Raw genomic sequence first — 22,707 nt, 5'->3', positions numbered from 1 at the left:
GGCCAGAGGTGGAAGTTTAAATACACACCAGCGTGCTCAGAGCAGTCAGGGATGTTGGTCCCAAACCTGGGCAGAGTTGTATTTGTTATTCCAGTCACACTGTTATTTCTTTGTGTAACATAGACATTTTCTTTGCTCTGTAATCTCCTGCGATGAAAAGGACTTATAATCTCTCCAGGCTTTCCCCTTTGTTGTGGTCTAACATATGTCATTCAGGAAATCTGACCCTGTGTGCTAGGTGTTCTTTCATCGTGCTCCGAATGGACTAAATGCAGAACGAGTCGGACAGGAGGCTTGATAGCTCCAAACACAACGCAAAAGGTAGAAGGAGAGAGAATTCCGTTTGACTAATCTGATCACTACCTCAGTTAAAAGAAAACCCGAAAACATGCTGACACATCACCAGGCTTGGAGGAGAAAATGCAAAACGAGAGAGAAAACAGGGGAGACTATTTAAAGGGAGATTTTTTTTTTTCAACAATCTTAGAAACTCACATGCTTTCCTTTCCTGAGGTAAATTGGAAGAAATGCTACACACACCGTGGGAAGCTACCATTCAGATTTGGCTACAGATCGATTTTCTCGTTTGATGTCTAAAGGAAACTACTGATGATGTTCCAGTTGAATGCTTGCACGTTGATTGCTAAGTCATTTGTATTCGTATTGGAAAAGATACCCGCTCTGCACTGGGAAGTGGCATGCCATCAGAAAGAAAATTAAAAGGACAAAGAACTAAGCAATAACTATGTGGCAGCAAGAACACAGGGAAGTTAATGGAAATGAACCAAGTTCCTGAGTGGTGGGATCCTCAGAGAACACCAGCCCTTCGAGATGTTGCATGTCAGAGATGTACCTCCTCCCCGGCGACATTCGTGGATATGGTAGGTGTGGTAACAAACTTTATCTGACAGTTCAGGGAGAAAGCTGGGACACAGTTTCGTATTTAAAATCACTGAGTAGTGAGAAATTTAAAATAAGCAAAAAGATGATGGGAAATGTTATGCTTTGTAAAACTATGATTTTTAGGGAAAGTTCTTTGACTACCTTCATGTATTAAAAGTTCTTTACCTTAGCTTTCTTTTTTTTTTTTAGGTTATAGAAATAGTGAATTGAGTGAAGTTTTTCTGTAAGAATAAACTCTTTTCCTCAGGCCACAGTAAAATTTGTGAATGATACTCATTTTTCTGAACTTGAAGTTTAAAGTAAGAGTTTTTGAAAAGCTTTCCTTTATTAGACTCTTACGAAAAGAAACCTAAGGTAGTGAGCAGTTACTACAAGTTGTAGAGATTTTTTCAACCTTTCTCAAATACATGTTTTTATATGGCTAATGAATAGTTGAGTATTTTTTAAATCTTGTTGAGTATTTTTAAAATGGGAGAGAGGTAAAAAAATTGCATTGTGTAAAGATTTCTATTGTCTATGAACTGTGTCTTAATTCTGAGAGTTAAGACACTGAGAAACATGGAATTATGGGTACATGGGGGACAATGGGTGTCACAAACTGGAACCAAACAATGATTTGTGTGATTTTTCACTGATTTAACCTTGTGTCACTTCATAGTCCCAGATCTACATATACACCAAAAGAGGAAGATAAGCATACATTTTAAACATAGTTGCTGCTATTTGAGGATTTAGTTTTCCAACTCTTTGAATGCCAAGGCTTCTAAAGGACAGAAGTTATGGCTGGCAGAATTTTTTTGCCTGTGCCTAACATAAGCTTCAGGTAGTTAATTCAACAAATACTTTTAGTGGAATTGATGAGTCAGTCAGAAAAGTAAAATACTTTTAATTTTGAGCATAATTAATTCTGATCAATCAGACCACAATTTTTTCTTGATCACATTTTTTTCCTGGAGCCAACTGAAAATAAAGGGGTCATGAAAAGAAACTTAGACTTTTTGATCTTCCCATCAAAAATGGAATTCAGAAGAGGTTACGGGCAAAAAAAAGAAACCCTTTTATCCCATTTTCATGTAACTTCAAATGAAGTCAGTCATGAACTTTATGGGGTGTAACATTAGTGGTCTATGAAGAAATTAACAGGAGGTGGTTCCTTAAAACTAAAGAAAGCATTTGGTTAGGCAGTTAAGCAGGTTTCTTAATGGTTTCAGAGCTGTAATGTACAACTAATGTCATTGTGAGTTTCTAAAAGAGGATATCTTTAAAAAGGGAAAAAATATTTTAAACTTATCTAACCATAAAGCCTTTTGTAGGGGTGAAGCACCTAGTAATATCTTAACGGACCTCTGGAGAACAGTTTGGGCAATGCAGTGTTATTTTGATGAAATAAACACTGCCTAGAGAACCAGATCAATAAGGGTGAAAAATCTCAGCTTCATTGTTTACCAATTCTACAAGCTTGGGCAGGTCTGAGTGCTAATTTTCTTGTTTGTAAATGAAGTTGTAATGCTTCCCTTGAAATGTGAAAATTAAATGACAAGATGTGAATCACCTGACACAGTTACTGGCACATATGAAGCACTCAATGAATACTGAGTTATATGAAAAATGAAATACGAAAAATAATATAGGTATTATGTATCTGTGGTATTTGCTTATTTATTTAATTTTTAAATATTTTAAAATTGAAGTATAGTTGATTTACAATGTTGTTAGTTTCTGCTGTATAGCAGTGTTTCAGTTATACATATATATATTCTTTTCCACTATAGTTTATTAAAAGATATTGAATATAGTTCCCTGTGCTATACAATAGGACCTTGTTTTTTATTTTATATATAGTAGTTGGTATCTGCTAATCCCAAACTCCTAATTGATCCCTTCCCCCTTTCCCTTTTAGTAAACATAAGTTTGTTTTCTATGTCTGTGAGTCTTTCTGTTTTGTAAATAAGTTCATTTGTATATTTTAGATTCCACATATAAATGATATCATATAATATTTGTTTTTCTCTATCTGACCTACTTCACTTAGTATAACTCTAGATCCATCCATGTTGCTGCAAATGGCATTATTTCTTTTTTATGGCTGAGTAGTATTTCATTATATATAGATACCATACACACACACACCCACACACACAGACCACAGCTTTATCCAATCATCTGTTGATGGACACTTAGGTTGCTTCCAAGACTTGGGTATTAGTATTGCTGTGAACATTGGGGTGCATGTATATTTTCAAATTAGAATTTTCTCTGGATATATACCCAGGAGTGGAATTGCTGGGTCATATGGTAGGTCTATGTTTAGTTTTTTTAAGGAAACTCCATGCTGTTCTCCACAGTGGCTGCACCAATTTGCATTCCTACTAACAGTGTAAGAGGGTTCCCTTTTTCTCCACACCCTCTCCAGCATTTATTGTTGGTGGACTTTTTAATGATGGCCATTCTGACTGGTGTGAGGTGATACTTCATTATACTTTTGATTTGCGTTTCTCTAATAATTAGCAATTTTGAGCATCTTTTCATGTGCCTATTGGCCATGTGTATGTCTTCATTGGAGAAATGTCTGTTAAGGTCTTCTACCCATGTTTCGATTGGGTTGTTTGGGTTTTATTTTTTGCTGAACTGTATGAGCTCTTTGTATATTTTGGAAATTACGTCTTTGTTGGCCACATTGTTTGCAATATTTTCTCCTAGTCTGTAGGTTGTTTTTTCATTTTGTCTGTGGTTTCCTTTGCTGTGCAAAAGCTTATAAATTTAATTAGGTCCCATTTGTTTATTTTTGCTTTCATTTCTATTACCTTGGAAGACTGACCTAAGGAAATATTGCTACAATTTATGTCAGAGAATGTTTTGCCTATGTTCTTACCTAGAATTTATGATGTCCTGTCTTATGTTTAAGTTTTTAAGCCATTTTGAGTTTGTTTTTGTGTGTGGAGTGAGGGAATGTTCTAACCTCACTGATTTACATGCAGCTGTCCAGCTTTCACCACTTGCTGAAGAGACTGTCTTTTTTCTATTGTATATTCTTGCCTCCTTTGTTGAAGAATGATTGACTGTAGGTGTGTAGGTTTAGTTCTGAGCTCTCTATTCTGTTCTATTGATCCATCTGTCTGTTTTTTGTGCCAATACCATGCTGTTTTGATTACTGTAGCTTTGTCATGTTGTCTGAAGCCTGGGAGGGATATGCTTCCAGCTTTGTTCTTTTTCCTCTGACCTAAATCAAGAAAGAATAGAAATGATTGTGGTATTTAAATGAGATGAAAAGTTCTTAGCACAGTGCCTAGTCCAAATAATTTACTCAACAAATATTAGCCTCTTTACCCCTTGTCCCATCACCTTCACGTTATTTGCAAGTTGATTAACATTTTGTTGAAAATCCAGCAGATTCTTTTTTGGTAATGATATGCTGTTCAAATCAACTTTTAAAAAATTCCACTTACCCACTGAAATGGTTGGTTCATTCATCTTTCCAACGTACATTTATTGAGCACTTACTATGTACGGGGTCCTGTACTAGGCTTCTGAACCCCAAGGTGTATAACCATCAGATGGAGTAAACCCACAAATAAATCTCTGATTTTATATATAATGTATTAAAACAATAATGTGTGTTCTAGCCTGCTTTGGATTCACTTATATCATATAGGGACATAAAGGAGGTGACTCATAACTAGAATTCTGATGGATAAGTAGGCCATAACCAGACAGAGAATCAGAAGAAAGACCTTCCAGACATAACACAGCTTAGCATGATTCATTTGGGGAAAATGCTGTTGCTGTTCCAAATCATAAGAAGGGAAGTGGTTGTCTGAGACAGTGCTGAAAAGACAGACAGGGCTAGATAAGCCCTCATAATGACTTTAATTTTATCCTGAAAGCTGTGAGGAACTGTGAAAGGAAGGACACAGGCCAATGTGTGAGGCCAGCCTGGAGGCAGAGGCTGGTTCCAGTGTTTTTCACAAAAGCTAAGGGGTCTTCCATAGTAGAGTCGTATTCTATTTTTGGAGGAAGAATTTCAGGCAAGTGCTGCTAAACCCACAGACGTGTATTCGTGTTTATAATAATCTTTGATGTGGCTGACCCAATGGCTCAGTCAACTCTTTGATGGCAATTTGCAGTGATCAAAGTGAAATTTCGCTATTAAACTGTTGTATTATACATGGTAAAATGTTTTCAAGGTTCAACAGCTTAAAGACTTAGAAACCCATCTAGAGTACACTTATAAGCCCTCTACTTGATACAGATTTATCTTTTTAAAAAATCAACTCCTTAAGAGTTAAGTGTAAAGTTATTTTTTTCTAGTTGAGCTCATTTGACTTGCATAATTTTTAAGTGACTTTACCTACATTTTTCCCCTGTTGAACTACAGCTAACAGTGAATTCAAGTGAGAAGATAAAATTTAGCTCTACATGTTTCAATTGCACCCACATCAATTAATTATATGTAAACAATCACTTAAATGCACTAGGGCAACTAAACTTTAAAGGAAGCCTAGGGGAAATCCTTTAGCAATAAGGATTATTTTTATAGTAAAATTACTTCCCAATATATTTGTTTTATATACGTATATATTTTGTACTACATAGTCTCCTAAAGCAGGGTGCATCTATATTTAGTATGTTTAGTGGGTGGGATTATGGTCTTAACTTGAAACTGTGTTGGCTCCCGTGACAGTTATATTAGAAACTAAGTTATGTATTTGTAAACATTTCCAGAAATCAATAAATATTTGTTTATTCTTTGAAGCAATAGATAGAAAAATCTACAGAGCCAGAGTGTATTCGTCACTGCCAAACACCTCACAGAAACTAATGTTCAGGAACTAAGTTTTGACAACCAATAGGTTACAAACTTGTGTGCAGTTTTGTTGTGAGAGATACTCTTTTTTAGTTCGAAGAAGGCCCTTTGCTTTAATTACCCCCCCCCCAAAAGTGCCTGAGACCAGGTCCCTGTGATGAAGTTAAAGACCAATAAAATTTGAATACTCACAAAAATTCAAATACATTATCTTTTACTGGAAGTCACTGATAGGTACAGGCAGCAGAAGAACTCATTTCAATCAACAACTAATTTACTTAGCTGGAATATAAACACCCAAGATTTCCAAAAAATATATTCATGGTTTTTTTTGTGCTGTAGACATTTCCTTCTCTTGAGACTTCAGCCATAGAACAAGCAGTATGAGTGAATGCCTGTGAGCTGCCTGGGATGAGGAAAATTGGATATAATATTTGAAGAATTATATTACTTTTTCCTTCCTATGCTATTTAAAGAAACTGATCAAGCAAAAGCACTTCTAAGTAAGAGTAATCTATCGATCATCATGTATTTACTGTGCTTGGCATGAAGCTAAGTTTTGGGGGTGTGCAAGAGAAGTGTAAATGCATTTGCCTCAAATTTGGGGCAGAAAAATAAATTTTTTGCCATGAGATTATTTCCTGGAAACGTCAGGCGAAAGATTTTGCTTTCCTTTTTCAGTAGAGACAAGATCAAAAAGAACTCATTTAGTATAAACAGCTACATAGTACTTGGTATTATAAGCTGGTTAAAGGCAGAAAGCTCAAGCTATCAGTTGCAGGAAGGGATGTTAGTTTGTTCCTAATACCTTCCTCTGTGTCAGAAATGCAGCTCCCTCTTTGACTGTGTAGTTGAATCAACAAAGGCAAAGTTCTCCTCACTGAAGATAGATTTGATCCAAGAAGGAAAGTTCTAAGATTAGAGGTTACTGGCAGTCTGCTAATCTGATCATGTCTTGCGAGGATCCCACCTACAAAACCACAGATCGAATACTGCAGTGGGGAGTAGGCACCATCTAAAGGCTATTCCCCTCTTGGAATATCCACTGCCTTAAATTGCAGCTCCCCAAAGTAACCTCCGTTGTGTCGATCACAGTAAGTTAGTAAGAGGGCTAGGACCTCCTGCTTAGAGTAACACAGTAATTTAATTTTCTTGTGATAATTAGCAGGTTGAAGAAAATAAACATCTTAACTAGACTCAACTTATCCAAATGATTATAACACAGATAAAATTAAGCATTTTAAAGACAATCAAGTCATAAAATTAGTATTTCTGACAAGCCTATCTGTATCAACTAATTAAAAGTTAGCTTTTGAATTACCATGTCTGCTGAATCAGCTTGTAGTAAAACAATGGCATTTTATTTCACATAAAATAGCTCTATTTCAAGCGTCATGTTTCTTAAATGTATGCATTATCCAAAACTTTGGTGTGAATTGTGTGCAAAGAAATATCCCAATCTTAGCTAACCTCACAATTAACCTCTCTTTTCTTTATTATATAATAAAACTGCATTCATTTTTTAACTGAATATTCATTGTGGGGGCTACTTGATCATGCTCTGTACTGGGTGGCCCTGATGCTACAATACTTGCTGAGAATTAGCCTTTGCTAGGTTCCTGCGTCAGGAGAACTTGTCCTCCGTTGAGAGAGACAGCCGTGTCAATCAGAAGACAATCTGAGATGTGCCATAAAAGAGTTACAACAAAGCTCCACGAGGCCGCAAGGAGAGCTAGCACAGGTTTCACAGAGGACATGATATTTGACCTTGGCCTAGCAGGATGACAAAGGAGGTGTACCAGATAGAAAGCAACGCTAATGCGAAGGAATGATGATAGATATGGGCGTGCCTGGTCCAGGGAGAGCTAAAGTCGCCGCTGTGGCTTCTGTGCATTGTTACGTTTTCTGTCCCCATTTCTCCCACAGCACCCTATACCCCAAGGTGAATGTGAACTCCACGAGGGCAGAAAATTTTGTCTGTTTGGTTAGTAGATATATCCTGCATGTGGAGAACAGTGTCTAGCACGTAGTAAGTGCTCAATAAATACTTGTTAAAGGAATGTGTGAATGTGTGTATGTGTGTGTATGTGTTTGAGCTGTAATTATGTGACTTGGGACGTACGTATCTCCACGAGGTCAGGAGGTTTTGGAGAAACGAGCTTTGGACAAGCCTTGGTCTTTGATCATCTTACCAACTTGAGAATACTTGTCCTGAAGGAGGATTTTATTTTAAAACTAAGAGTCACTCGGTAGCCTTTATTCTTCCAGCAGCAAAATTTTAAAGTCCTGAAAGATCTTTTTGTCATTGAGAAGTATCATAAGCTTCAGGCAGGAGTAAGTCAGGCTGAGGCTTGGGTCCATAGCTAGTTGAAGCCAGATAATAAGTATTCAGGCTCTGTGACATTTTAGGAAATCAAGCATATTTAGTGTAAGCTCTTGGTGCTGATTTCTATATAAGCAATAAGAATGCCCTGTGGCCTTCCTTAAAGGTGGGGTGCCACAATGGCTCAGTAAACAAAGCTTTGGATGAGTCATCACAAGCTTCAGAAGGAATTGTGTTGCTATGAAAATCCGCAAAATTTAGTCCTATAGTTAAATTTTCTACTATATATAGTTGAATACTTTCTACAATACAAAGGACAAGTCTTGGAACTGGAATTATAATTCAGGTTTTAAAATACCATAAGGTCTCATCACAATGCCTACAATTAATTTTTTTAAGAAAATAGTAAAAGAAAGAGATTGTTTTGCATCTCTTATATATTATTTGAAATAACACACTATAAATGACATATTCTGAATTGACCATATAACGGTTTACACCTTCCCCCCAAAAAAACGAAAAATAGAGGAAAGTATAGTATATCACTTAAAAATTTTAAATACTCTCTGCCGATTTAGGATACCTTATACACACTCATTTATTCTTCATAATAACCTATTAGATAAGCTATTATCCATATATTACAAAGTACAAACTGAGGCTTGGATGGTATTAATTTTCCCACTTTCATGGAACATATATTGAACAGAATTGGAATATAAACTCTGGTCTGTATGATTCTAGAACTCTTACTCTTTACACGACATAACAAAGACAATTTGTACAAGTATTGATTTCTTGACTGCTAATGGCAATATTTTTTATTTTATTATTTACAAATGTTTAAATTTTATTTAATGAATATATTTAAATTTCCTTGTGGCCTTTATTAACAGAAAAAAATAGTATTTATTTCCCAGTTTACTTAAATATTTGGTTCTTTTGACTAAAACTATTTTAACTGCTTACAAAAGCAACAGTTCACAAGCGTTTATGCTACTCATCCTACGGGCAAGAAGGCCCTGTCTAAGGTATGCTGTGTGCTGAAACTGATGCAAATAAAGCCAAGTCCCTTAAGGACCTGATAATTAAGTTTGGATACTGAAGCAGGTAAGCTTACTACCTAGTTCCTGCATGTCAATCATCTGTCAGAAAAAACCCACTTTCCTTTTTCACTGCTTTGATTAATTCAAAGTCGGTGATTCGTCAGTGTTTGCCAGCCTCATGAGGGGAACTTGCTCAGTATATTTCTTCGTTAGCATCAAAATACCATCAAATGGTGAATGGCCAACGCCAGACTATCTAGGTGCCTGTGCCTGCTTAGAGAAATTCTTTTCTCCTTTATCTGGTATCAGACAGTGGGACAGCACTTTGTATTAGACCGTGGAATACAGTGGAGGGTGGGGACTGTGCACAGAAGCAGAAGCTACATGGAGGAGTTGACCCAAGTAGTATATTGTGAGCGTGAGATCTCACCCGTGAGAAAAAGGGCCCCTGTGGCTGCCCACGCATCAACATGTATTACAAGGGAGGAAGCATACCATAGTAGATGCTCAGTTTGTTCACCATTGAATTTGTAGTCTCTAGACTGACACAGTTGACAGTATATTTGCTGAATGAGTGAATAAATGATCCAGGATGCTCAGGTCAACTATAGTTGACAATAAATGATTAATTAGCTTCCTGCATGGGCTGAGGTGGGCTCTCCCCTCTGCCATCATTGTAATTTCTGGATTGAAATGTTAGGCTATACATTCCTTAGAAGAACTAGGGACCCTCAAAACATGTGGATTTTAAATCTGATAAAGCTGGAAAGTTAGTCAGGCTGCATGTCACGTAGGATCTGTTGTGACCTGCTAAGGAACAGTTTCCACCAAATCTTTAGGAAGTCAGGAAGGTTTTTCAGCAGGGAGTGACTGGCATAGCCAGATTATCATTTAAAGGGATGGTTTTATACATAAAGCTCAAAGCAAGGGAACTGGTTAGGAGCCTGTTGTGGTACTGCAGGAAAGAGAGGATAATGACATAAATTAGGTTGTCTGTGCAGATAAAGAGGAAACCAATTCAAGAGAGGTTAAAAAAAAAAAGGTAGAATCCTCCAGATTGGGTGACCACTGGGCTGTTACTTGCTTTTTTATGACACTGGCAAGGTTTGGCAGACCACTGGCTGATAAGGCATTTCCCAGAGCTGTGAAAGGGCCCTCCTTTGCTTTTATTGGTAATGGTAGTGGTGATTAGATGGGAAGGTAAGAATGATTCTCAAGTTGCTAGCTTGGTTTAGCCTTTGCATTTTGAGCTATTTATCTCTGTGTGTGTGTGTGTGTGTGTGTGTGTGTGTGTGTGTTTTGACTGCCTAGCATAGTACTTGGCACTGAAGCCCAATAATATACACTTTAACAAATATCTAAAAATAATAGCTATCACATTTAGTGTGCCTACAAGATGTTTATTTGTGTGTCATTTCATTCCATTATCATTTTGCAGATTCAGAGTCATTCAAAGGATGCACATCTAGATGGAGCTGGGATATAAACCCACATCCACGAGGCTTCAGTGCCCATGTCATTACCATTAGGGCGACTTAAAGGAATGGGGAAAGGAATGATGGACCTAGTGGTGGGAGAAACTTTAGGGCTGGATCAGTTAGGAAGCTCTGCCTTGTAAATAATGTATAAGATGTCTGTAGCTTTAGCTATGATTTATTGTCTATTTCACAGCTAAATGAATGAAAGAGGGTGGAAAAAAGAAACTTATTGTTTAAATCTAAATAATAAAGAGCACCTTTGAAGCCACGTGACCGACTGGCCAGACATTTGTTATTCTAGCTGAACTAAACTTTTAGTGCTGATCCAAACACATGTTCTCTTTTTTATTCCTCACTGAAATAGTAAGTCTCCTGCATCATGGCCTTTCCTAGTGTGGGAGTCTGTTATTAAGATAGAGAAATGAACATCAGATATAATATTACCTAATGTAATACATCGAGTGAGTTGATGGTGTTTCGTGGATAATAGGCAGTTGCTGAAGAATACTGTTTTTTGTACTTCTGGTTCTTGGCCAGTTTGACTTTCTGGACTAAATGGTTTTGAACCCCATTCAGCTTAGCTGCATAACCTTGAGACTGGCATTGGTGTCTTGTCCCTGATATTTACCCTCTGTTTTCTCGCTAGCCCGCGTTGCACTTATTTTATTGTCAGCGTTGTTTGCCAACAAACACTGCAGAAGGCACGGAGAGGCAAGAAAGCATTCGGTTTCGTATTCTTCCTTCTGGTGGGGTATTCTCTGCCTAGCTCCTCTAAGTAACTTTAAAAACAAAAATCCGTGCTAAGGATGTTTAATAGTTAAGATTTGCTAAGACTAGCCTTGGGCATCCTTAGTAGCTTGAAGCCTCCTTCTTGTAGAAGAAAGAGAGAGAGAGAATGAAGACCTTACTTTAAAACTATATAATTAGATTAAGTGCTGTATTTTTTCAGATTTCAATATGCTATTACATACTCAGTCAAGGAAGGCTATTCCTAAGAAGAGACGCTTGAAAAGTCAGTAAATAATATGTTGTGCTTAACAAACATAAAAGCAGTTGGCTCTGTTTTCTTCTTTTTGGTTTTATTTTGAATGTTTTTGAAAGAAATGTTAATTCGCAGAACACTGGTTTTCTTCCCGTTGATTGTCCCTGGTTTTGGGGTCTTGTTGTTGTTTGCTGTTTTCTAAATGATAGTAAAGCTTTGCTGTATGTGTACCTACATTTTTTTTTCCTGGACATTTGGACATTTCTTGGAAACTGATCAAAGTTCATCACTTGGCTTTTATTAGTGTTTTCAGAAGAGGTAATAATTTGGTGGTTTTGAATTTTTTACACAAGATATATGTAAAGAGTGATCATTAATAATTTGGTAACTGAATCATTGAAGGAAAGAACTCCCATATTTAAATTAAATATTTTAGTAAGCATCCTCCTGTTTAATTTAGTTTTAATTGCATTATTAATTGTCATGAACAAGATATTCCTAGGGAAAAAGCTGAGCAGATCATCTAATTGCAGCTTTTTCTGCTTTGAATGATAAAGTGCCTTTGATTTGGTGCTGAGCCAGGAGGGCTTGATTGATAATATCTGTCTCAGATGTCACCCTGGGAGAAAAGAATAAAACCTCAGTAGACTTGGTGCATTGCAGCTGTCTCCGCTGCTCCAATTTCTCTGCCCCATTGACGTCAATGGGAGGTTTCAAACCAGTCCAGAGTGTCTAGTAAACCTGCACATAGATGAAATGAAGAGACAGGAAAACACTGATTCATAACCCAGCCCTCACTCCAAAGAGGTAGCTGTTATATTTTCTCAGATAATGGGCAGACTTTTTCTCCTTCCCTGTACTTAAAAAAAAAATTATTAAAATAGCACCAGCCACCCAGAAATGTGGGAAAGCCTGTGACAAGGAATGTGAGCTGTGTAAGCCTTTCTAAAATCGGATTATGTCTCAGTAAGGCACGTTTGTCCAGGGTTCTCAGATATCACAGCCTGCATCCAGCTTGTCTCTAACATCGGGGATATCTGAAGCAGAAAGGGGCACGGCAACTGGCTTTCCCTGGTTGGCAGGACTGGCCCAGCCCCCCAGGCTAGTTCCTGGCACCATTCCCTCCTCACCTCTCTTCATCCACGGCCTTTTGTGTTCAGTTCTAAGTGAGGGGGACCCAAAGATCAGCATATGAGCACAGAGTCGAGTTAGACTATTTTCCAGGGAAGATGACACACTCTTATGGTTGTTGTTTTTTTGTTTTGTTTTGTTTCTTTTGATGAATTTAGCAAAGAGAAAAGACGCAGGAGGAAGCAGAGGAAGAGGGTGGAAACCCACCTTTGGCAACGTTTTTCTTTTTATCAAGCTGCTTTGTCAGCATAATACATTAAATACATGGTAAACTCTAAGCCTCAAAATAATTTGTCCAAGGAGATCTTTTTTTACATGCTGTAACGTAGCAGTTGAGTGACTTGGCTGAGTGTTAGTGTTAATATGTGTCCAAGTGCTGATTTTCCCCCTGCTGTCCAGGTGGACTGCTGGCCAGAATTCCCTTCTTATGCATACCCCTTCCTCATCCTCCACCAGGTGTGGCAGGGAGGGACTCAGAATCATCAAGGAGCTTCCATTTTTATTGAGCCAACAGGCTACATGCAACTGGAAAAGAGCTGAACCTCTGTAACATTTGACATTTACAAGGTATCCCTTCGGTATCCCTTCCACTTTTCACTTTAAAGTCCAACAGACAACCCTGTGAGGCTGATAATGTCATTATCATCATTTTATAGATGAGGAGACCAAGCTTTAGTCAGGTTAAAAGGAAAAACAGAAAATCTTTCCTGAGCCACTCATCTGATAAAAGGCAAGGCCAAGATTCAAACTCAGATTTTTGGAGCTCTCTGTCCATCCTCTGCTTTCTTCATCCTATGTTCAGGGAGGTAGTATTTTTTGATCCTATGACCTATCTTTTGAAATCCCTTCAACTTTGCAGATATGAGCATTCACTACATGCGGGAAGGTACTTTAGGGTAAAAACTGCGCAAGACATGGTTGTTGGCCTTAGGGAACTTAGAATACTGAAGATAAGACATGGATCCCCATTTAACTGCACTATGAGGCCGAATAAGATAGGTGTATAAGACGAAGTGATGGTATTTGATCAGTGCATCCAGAATGAAGTAACATTTCATATAAATACTAAAGGACCAGAGATATTTCAGTAGATAAAGCTGGTGGGTGCGACCATGTGGGCCAAGGGACCTGCATGAACAGAGTCAAATAGGCAAGATGGTCCGAGGAGTGGCAAGAATGACACAAAGGATCTTATTTTGAACCTGAAGGCTGGGATCTGGTGAAGATTTGGTTTGGGTCATTAGCGGCAGACTTTAAATGCCAGGGTGAGGAGTCTGTAATAATGAGACACTTAAATGCTTGAATCTAGGGAGTGAAACCATTAAATCTGTGCTTTAGTGTAATTGGTTAAGCAGCATGTGTAAGGTACAGGAGAGAATAGAAAATCCAGCCCATGATGCCAATTAGGAGTTTCTGTAGACTGGGGGTTGGGGGGGAAGTTTGAGGGAAAAGGATAACGTGGGGCTATAGGAATGCAGTCATTTGTTTAGTTACTTATTGAGCACCTACGATTTGTCAGGCACTGTCAGGCACCAGGTATGAGAATACGACAATCACAGGCTGGTGAGCCGCCTGCCTCAAAGGTCTTTCATTCTACAAAGGACAGACATGGAAAGGAGGAGACAAATTCACCAAGGACGAAGGGGCTAGGACTGAGCACTGAGCAACGGGTGGTCCCAAATGGAAGAAGAATCAGTGCTGACTTGGAAATTTCTCTGCCAAGAGAACACACCCCATAGACTTGTTTGTTGAACGTGCACTTAGTTGACAAGGTCAGCCCTCTTCGGGGACTTTAATAGCACTTCACATGCAAGCTGTACAGCTCAAAGCATCAAGTGCTACGTAAATACATCGTTGTTAGTTGTCAGTGGATTTTTAGTGTATTTTTATTCTAACCAAAATATAAATATTCGGTATGTTTAATCAGGTAAATTGTTTCCCACTATGTTAAAGCAAAGAGTCAAAATGTGTTTATATTCATTATATGCTTTCAAATAATCGCAGGAAAGGTATTTCAAAGGAATATTGCTTGGAACTTGCCTTACCATATAATCGTTTTATCTAGTTGCTGCTGTGACTCTGATTATATGCTAACATAGTATACATGGTGAAAAATGGTATTATGTATTGTGGGCGGAGCTTCTAAAACAAGTGTCTAAGGCGCCAGTGCCCCCAAGGAGGCGGGGGAAGCAATTCAATTCAGCCGCATGTATTGATACGTTTTGTGAGCTACGTCGTCTCAAGCATTTAACAGTTTAAACGTCTAATCATCTCCTCCGAGGTTATTTATATGAGTGATAAGAGTAGAGGGGATTTTTCCTACATGTCCACAAGTCTCAGAACGTATTTATCATGCTGATCTGTGGGTTGTATTGCAAGTAAGATTTTTTTTTACCACGTGTACTTAAAAATTAGCGGACATTAAGAATCTTACCTCACATCTGAGCAACTATGAGCCACATAATTAGGTTATTATCTGGGTAGTAGAAATCCTGAGGATTTTGATAATGACTCCCTTTGTGAGTCTGCCTTTTGTCAAGTGAAGAATAAGGATCCACATGAAAGCCGAGGTGGAGAATTGGAAACATGACCTGGATAATTATCTTCGAGGAGCTGTGTTAATAAAAAATAAGATAATAATAAAATGACCTTCTTATGTCGATAATTACCTCGAACAAACTGCAGATTTGCTGAAAGAGGTTTACTCAACAGTTACTGATGTGCCAGGCATGGCATGGTGCCTGAAATAATGGTCTCTCTCTCTCTCTAGGACTCTTATGTTTTGTAATCCTTCCTGTCCAACTGAAGGATGATGAAACAGACAAGTGACAAATTAAGTCACTCTTTTTGTCTGTAAAATTTAGTTTAAAAAAAAAAAACTGTTTAAGGATCCTGAACAGCCATCGTCTTGTAGCTTAGAATTTAGACTCCACTATAGTGACTGAGTTTTCTGACAGGGTTTTCCAGATTCCACCAGCACCCCTCCCCACGCGCCCCCATCCTCTCATCATGTCCGGCCCTTTCTGCTCTCTTCACCGTGTCATATTGTATTTATCCGTCTTTCTTTCTTTCAACCCTGGGCCATGAAACGCTTGAGGAACATGCCTGTCTCCTTCATCTTTATACCCACAGCACTGAGTAGAGCCTCTGACATTTATTAGCTCCTCAGGAAATGCAGAAAATGTCAGTCAAACTGAATTTTTGACACTGACAGCATGGATTTCATGACTTTGGGGCAAAAGTTTTGTTTTCCTAAGAAAGAGCTCATTTATATCTGTTATGTCTAATAGAAAGGCATGTATTTTGTCATCTCTCAGGTAACTTTTTCAGTGTTGAAGTAGATGAGAATAATTAATAATAATAATAGCAGCATCTATAGTTTACTGAACACTTAGTGTTTGCCAGACATGTGCTAAGCATTTAACATATAATAACATCTTGATCAATTTAGATAAACACTATTCTCTTCATTTTGTGGATGAGGAAACAAAGAGTAATTTGCCCAAAGCCACGGAAATATTAGCAATTGGAAAAGTCAGAGTTAACCTTTTTATTTTTTTGCCTCTAAAGCCTACTCTTAACAGCTATGGGAAATTGGCAAGTTAGCATCTAACAAATCCATTAGAAAAGTTAGGGATTTCACGTGGATTTTATAGACTTCGGTAGTCACATATGAACGGAATGACTATCATGCATGTCTGTCAGTGCAGGGTGATACCTGATTTCACTATCATAACATGGAGAGGAGAGTCAGATGTGGCTACAAGAAAGGAATTTCACGTTGTTTGCCTGGTCTTTTAGCATCTAGTTATATCTGAAAACGTGATTATTTTTTAACTCACCTTTGCTTTGGTCCTTTTAATATGAAAAATAAGCTTTATAAAAGTTACTGTATAGGGAGTCAAAAGACTTGAATTCTAATCTCAAATTTGTATTTTTTAACCTGTATGATCCTACACTAATTCTTTAAAGATCCAGAGCCTATTTCTTGGTTGTCAAATCAATGAACTGAGTGGAGCGGTAGCTTGGGTTCACCATATCCCCTGCCTTCCTGTTCCTCTGCTGAGCTCGGTTTGCTTCTGAGCAACCTCTGAAGTCCGATATCAGCGTGATTTGGTGACAGATAGTTTGTGGGGATACTTTTAGGGGAATATTTTCATCTCAGAGCTTTATGAGGGTAATCTCCACTGGGTTCTCCATGGTTTGGGACTAACATGAAACTTAACGAGTGAGGGGACAATGGTTTTTGAAATATTAGCACTTTCCTACATGTGGCCTTTTAACCTTCAGAAACATTGACCAAGACACTCTTAAATTGATTCTAGCTGACATTTGGAGAAAAATCATAAATTGAGATTACTATCTCTAACAGAACGTTTATGTGGAACTATTGGCAAAGTAAAAAGGAGACCTTAGGTACTATAACTTCAGCATCAAACGGGCTTTTGCTGCAGAAAGATGGTTTTAGTGGCTGAAACCATCACAGCAATAGAGTCATGATGCTGGAAGGAGCCTTGAGGAGCCATCTGTCTGGTCCACCTTTCTGCCTGGGGCCATGTCGCATTTGAGCTATAAAAAGAGATTAGAAATCTTTCTTGTTTTTTAAGGGAGATTCCACAACTTCCCCTGGCATCCTTTTCCAGTAACTGACAGAGTCACCTGTCAGCAAATCGTTCTCCAGAGCGGGCCTAAATCCCTAGGGCTGCAGTTTGAGTTCATTTTCTTCCATCCTTAGAGGTAAAGCACAGCTGGTATTATAACTCCTCGTGTACATGAAGACAGTTACCAAGATGTTATTCAACGTTCATCCTAAAGCCAAATCCTTGAAACTTTCTTCATAATTTCTTTTTGTCTAACCCACTAATCACCTTCCTTTTGCACATATAAACTCTCCCCAAGTCTTCATCTTCTCAGTTTTGAGTCCCAGGGTAATATATAATTGCATATTTAGCTATTATACCTTGTGAATTGCTTAGGTGAAGATCATACATGAACATGATGATTTGGATTCTGTTTCTATTTAAGCAAACATATGCTGAAAATGTTTCTTTTTAACATTAGAAATGCAAAGCATTGTATTAACAGCTAGAGAGATTATGAGGGTGCATATTGCCTTCAAAACCCCAAATTTATAAAAATCATAAATTAAAAATTAATAAATTAAGGGAGACTCTTTTTTAAATTATGATCATTTTCCTCTACTTTCTGTTCCCAAGCTAAGTAGAAGTTTGATATAGTAAGATAAGATAAGATTTGGTGTCAGACATCTCCAGTGTCAGTCCTGGATGTAAATGGACTCACTGGGCAAGTATATTATACCTTATAAGCTTTACTTACCTACTATGTGGCAGAAGATGATAATAATAAAAATGGTGGATTCCTTGAAGGCCAGGATTATTTCTTATTTATTTTTGTATCTCCAGAGCCTAGCCCAATCCATAGCATAGATTAACAGTCACTTAATGTTTGAATTTCACTGAAAGGTTGCTTGGGAGAATTATAAGAGATTTATATATGTGAAAATATTTGATCAACTATTGAACTCTACATTACTGTGAGTCATTACTATTAATTTTTAAAAAGTAATTATTAGGAGTGAATTTTTTAAAAATTTAAACTAAACTTTGATCTGCATTCATTTTCCCAGGAATATCTCTGCAATCCATTTGTTACTTGTCTTGTAAAAAGTTGTATAAAGATGGGTTTCTTAAAATGAATAATCAATAGTACACAGTTTACTACTTGGAGTTTAGTGCTTAGTCTCTTCTGATGAGCAATCTAAGAATGACAAATGAATGCAAGATGCAACTAAGATGACCTCCTGGAGCCAATCGAAAGTCACCCTGGCACCAGGAGAACAGAGCTACTCTGAAAAATTTATATTTTTCCAGAGTTCCCGTGACCTTGTGTACATCTCCCTATGTGTCAGAGAAAATCAGGATATCTTTGACTGACAAGAGCACCCAAAGGTTTAAATAACATTGCTTTATTTATTAACAACATGACTAAAAGGAGTCTTTTAGGTACTTGACCTTCTTCTGTGGGGCACATTGCCAGAGGATTGGAGGAGTAATACAGGGGAAATTTATATGTCAGAGACTTACAATGGAATTTTTGTAAATCGTAGCTTTATCTTTTTAAAGAGTACCCTCCCCTGTCTTTGCACTTGACTTACAAATATTTGACTCAAGGAGCTTTAACTTCTAATCAAAGTGGTTCGAGTTGAGATCTTAGCTATGCCATGAAGGTGGATACCAGGGAAAATCAGCCAGTCTCTCTAACCTTTCCCAATTTCTATAAAATGGGAAATTTTTAAAAAAGTTCCTTAGACTCCTGGCACTATTGGATTTTTGATAACTTCATTACCTTCTTCACTTCTCTGTCATTCTTCTATTTTGCCAATCTGGTAAGTAAGAATTAGCTAGTTAATATGATTTGTAAAACTAGTATGTTTGATGATTTTAAGAGACCCCTGCAAGGAGTGGTTGAAACTTTGATAAAGCTTATTGAATTTCTTTCCAAGAGTGATATTGATCGCTTGATAATGACACAAAGCTACAAAGCTCTGAAAATATGTTCTATTTTGAGGAACTGAGTTAAAAAAAAATCATATCTTTAAAAGTGAAAATTGATTCCAGCCTGCCAAGGCCAAACAGTATGAGAAAAAAATTCTCTAGACTAGGAATCGGGAGGCCTGGGTTTGGAGCCAGCTCTGCCACAGATGCACAAATTAGACAACCTTGGGCAAGTCACTTTTCTTTGCTGGATCTTAATTGCTTCCTCTTTGAAATGAGAGCATTATATCCAAGGTGTTCCCGTATCAACAGTCTAGGTACTGAGATTAAGACACTGTTACCCTCTCAAAGAGACACTGCCTGGATCACTGAAGGGTTGGGGCTCCATCTTGTTCTGTCATCCTGACTTCGGGCACAAAGGACTTCGGTGAAGTGACATGATGGCCCTGAGGCCAGCACATCTCTGAAGGGACAATACCAGGTGCCCCAGTGTGAACACAGGAAGATTCTGGGGCCACTCTGTCCCCTCACATTTCTGCTTTCAGTGAAGATCATACTGTCTTGATTGGTAAGAAAGTTTATCACTAATTATAAATGAAGAAAGAACAATGGCAAACAGAACACTAAGCAGGAGTTCAGGACAAAGAAAATAACAGAAAGAGAGTAAAAACCATACAAATCTGAAATCAGACAAATACTTTACTTTGCTCAATCAGATTTCAGAGATTGAAGCCTGAGCCAGTTTTCTGTTGCTGCAGTCTCTGTTGAATGTACCAAATTAGAATATCACTCTTGGTAATGTAATTTTCCTGGGGCTGGAAGGGTATAGATATTTGTGACTCTCCCACTTCTGGCTTAAATTAGATCTCTTCATTTGGAATAAAAAATATATTTGAAAAGCTGATATTTGTATCTTTCTCCACGCTCTTTGCACTTAAAAAGGGTCCATGTCTAATTGTGTGCTTGGCCTAGAACCATATTCTTAACCATAGCAGATGATAAATCAACTCATTTCACCCAACCATAAAAGGCAAAGTAATTTATCGATGTTAATATCTCAGAGCTAGCAGTAGTCACTTCTGCTGTTAAAGAGAGTAAGAAAATCAGCCAGAGACACACAGAATATTTATTGCTTTTATAAGCAGAATATTCGGGAATGGTGTTTCTCACAGTAAAAACTGAATTGAAATGCTCTACAGATTTGCCATCTAAACTACAGTGAAGAATCGTCTTTGCTATTTCCCTACGGCTGATGAGGGAGAATACAAAACCCAAAGAGCATTGGTTTCTTCAAAATCCCCTGTCTCACACTTGGAATTCCTATTTTGTATACATTAATGTTTTTCTCTCAAAAGATCCAGATTAAAAATGAACTAATTTAAAGCCTCAGGGTAAGGCACACAAGAAATACATAGACAAAATTTTAGAATCCCTAACAACTTAAGATTCACCCTGAAAGCGTTTAAAATGCACTAGCATTTAATCTTGAGAAAGAAAAGGAAGACCCCACTGCTATATATTTCGGTTCAAAATTTACTGCTGTTTCACTGGAAGAGGAAGGAACAGGTTTCTGTTGAGTTGGCAGGTTGGTGTGCTTGAATGGAAGAGAGAGAAGTAGGCCAAAGAAATCACACTGCTTTTAGTACTTTCTTTGCAAAGAGCTTTTTTGGACCAAGTCCATGACTGCTGCAAGTGAGAACTCGGTCGCAAGAAGAATGTGAGTGGAGATCAAGTAGGCTGTGGCTTTGTATTAATACACGATTAATGGTACGAATGTTAATTTGAATCTGGAGACTTAGAAGCAAACCAAGTGACTAATATTCTGCAGTGAGCCTCACACCCCTTTCCTAGTGAGTCCTGGAAGTAGAGGTCGTTTATTAAACCTGACCCCAAAATCCACTCTTTCAAGTGATTGCAAAACAGTTGGTGTTAGAGTTCTAGGTCTTAACTTGAAACTCACTCATCATGGTATTATTATTAATTCGTCTGTTTTACATATGAAAAAGGGAAACAGAAAAGTCATTCAACTAGTAAATGGTCCTTTCCAGTCAAGGTTTCAAATCCTAGTCAGTTGTGTCCACGTCTTGTTGCCTCCCCTGGTGTTTTTTTGTGTTTTTTTTGTTTTTTGGGGTTTTTTTTTTTGCATTCAGGTGGACTGACTGCTTTGTTGTTCTTCACGGCCAGTAGTGCCTGTCTTCTTGCTGGGGCCTTCTAGGTGTACACAGTGACTGAAGGGACACAGGGGGAAGGTGAGGGAGAGAGCCGACGCCACCTACCGGGAATCGAGTTCAGGAACGGTCATCTTCCAGGACACTGGTTGGGGGTGGCGGTCGTAAGGCTTCGAAACGCCTCACTTCCCCCCAGAACCTCTGCCGCTCCTCCCCGCGGCCTGCACTGCCAGGCACCCTCACACCTGAGCACTTTCTCTCAGGGGCCCCTTTCTGTTTCTCCTTCCAGTCCAGTTTCCTTCAGGGAAACGGGCAATATCCACTCCCCACCGCCCTCCACGGAAGTGAAATCCAGTTACGAGGTTAAGTTGAATTGCCCTCCCAGACGGCTTCTGTTTCAGGGTCCCCGAGAGTCAGCATTAGGAGACTATCTGGCCTAGAGCACAGACAGAACCTCCAGGGGCCGTGCGGCCCAGCTCCGCACGCCAGCACCTCATCTCACACGTAGCCCAGTGACGAAAGGATGGATGTGTCTGGTCATCCTGAAAAGGAAGGTGAAAGAAGCCGCAAGAAGGGAGAAGACTTGGCCATGCTAGGTGTATAATCATTTCCTAGCTTTAAAAAAAAAAAAAAAGATCTTTCAGGTAGGATAATAATACATGATACTGTGGGATGTGGATCATTTATTATAAAGATCTTCATTCATTTTGCCAGCAGCTGGCTGGGTTCAGAAATAGGCTTGCTAGGACTGTCACAGGTAAAGGGGCTGGTTAGTGCTGGAGCTGGGGTCTGACCTGGGCAGCCCAAGGGTGGCTGGAGTCCGCCCAGGTAACCTGTAGGGCAGAGAGTGTGGAACTCACGCAACTTTGTGTGGAACTTCAGAGACTATGATCTTCCAGCTCAGGGCCTGGTTTTCATTCGCCTTTGAAATTTCTAGTGTGCGAGACTAAAACATGTGAATTAAACTGAAGATGCGTTACAGGGCTATATAGGAACAGGCGTCTGCGTTACAGCATTGGCTTCAGATGGACTGACTGTACCGCCGCTTACCGCCGCTGCCCTTTCGTGCTTTCTTGTTTGTCTTTCTCAGGCCAGACATGCCAGGCTGAGTCCACTTTTGGGTGTATAACCAAGGTTTGTACTGAAAGGAAATCCTGTATTTTTTTTCTTCAGCCACAAGCTTTGCTGAAAATAATACTGGAACTGAGTAAATAAGCACAATTTATGGGGCAAAAATGTACACGTTCTCAATTCTCTTTAAGATAAGTGGAAGGTTAAAAGATTAGGGTTTTTCCCCCCAGTTTCATTGAGGAATAATTGCCAAACATCACTGTGTAAGTTGAAGGTGCACAGTGGT

At 38.5% G+C, this 22,707-nt stretch overlaps 1 protein-coding gene across 3 annotated transcripts in view; it reads left to right on the top strand.

The window, feature by feature from the left end:
• Positions 1-22,707, top strand: part of PDE4B (phosphodiesterase 4B) — a 461,796-nt gene that overhangs the window by 274,728 nt on the left and 164,361 nt on the right. The window contains exon 1 of one of the 3 annotated variants that reach the window (XM_072974269.1): positions 760-881. The exons of the other annotated variants lie outside the window; for them this stretch is intronic. Coding sequence (XP_072830370.1) covers positions 832-881 — 50 coding nt within the window. The 5' untranslated portion in view covers positions 760-831. Of the gene's footprint in view, positions 1-759; positions 882-22,707 lie in introns of those variants that run through there. 3 annotated transcript variants of the gene reach the window in all.

This window comes from Vicugna pacos, chromosome 13 (genome assembly GCF_048564905.1).
Source record: "Vicugna pacos chromosome 13, VicPac4, whole genome shotgun sequence".
NCBI lineage: Eukaryota > Metazoa > Chordata > Mammalia > Artiodactyla > Camelidae > Vicugna > Vicugna pacos.
This window is presented reverse-complemented; position numbering and strand designations above follow the sequence as displayed.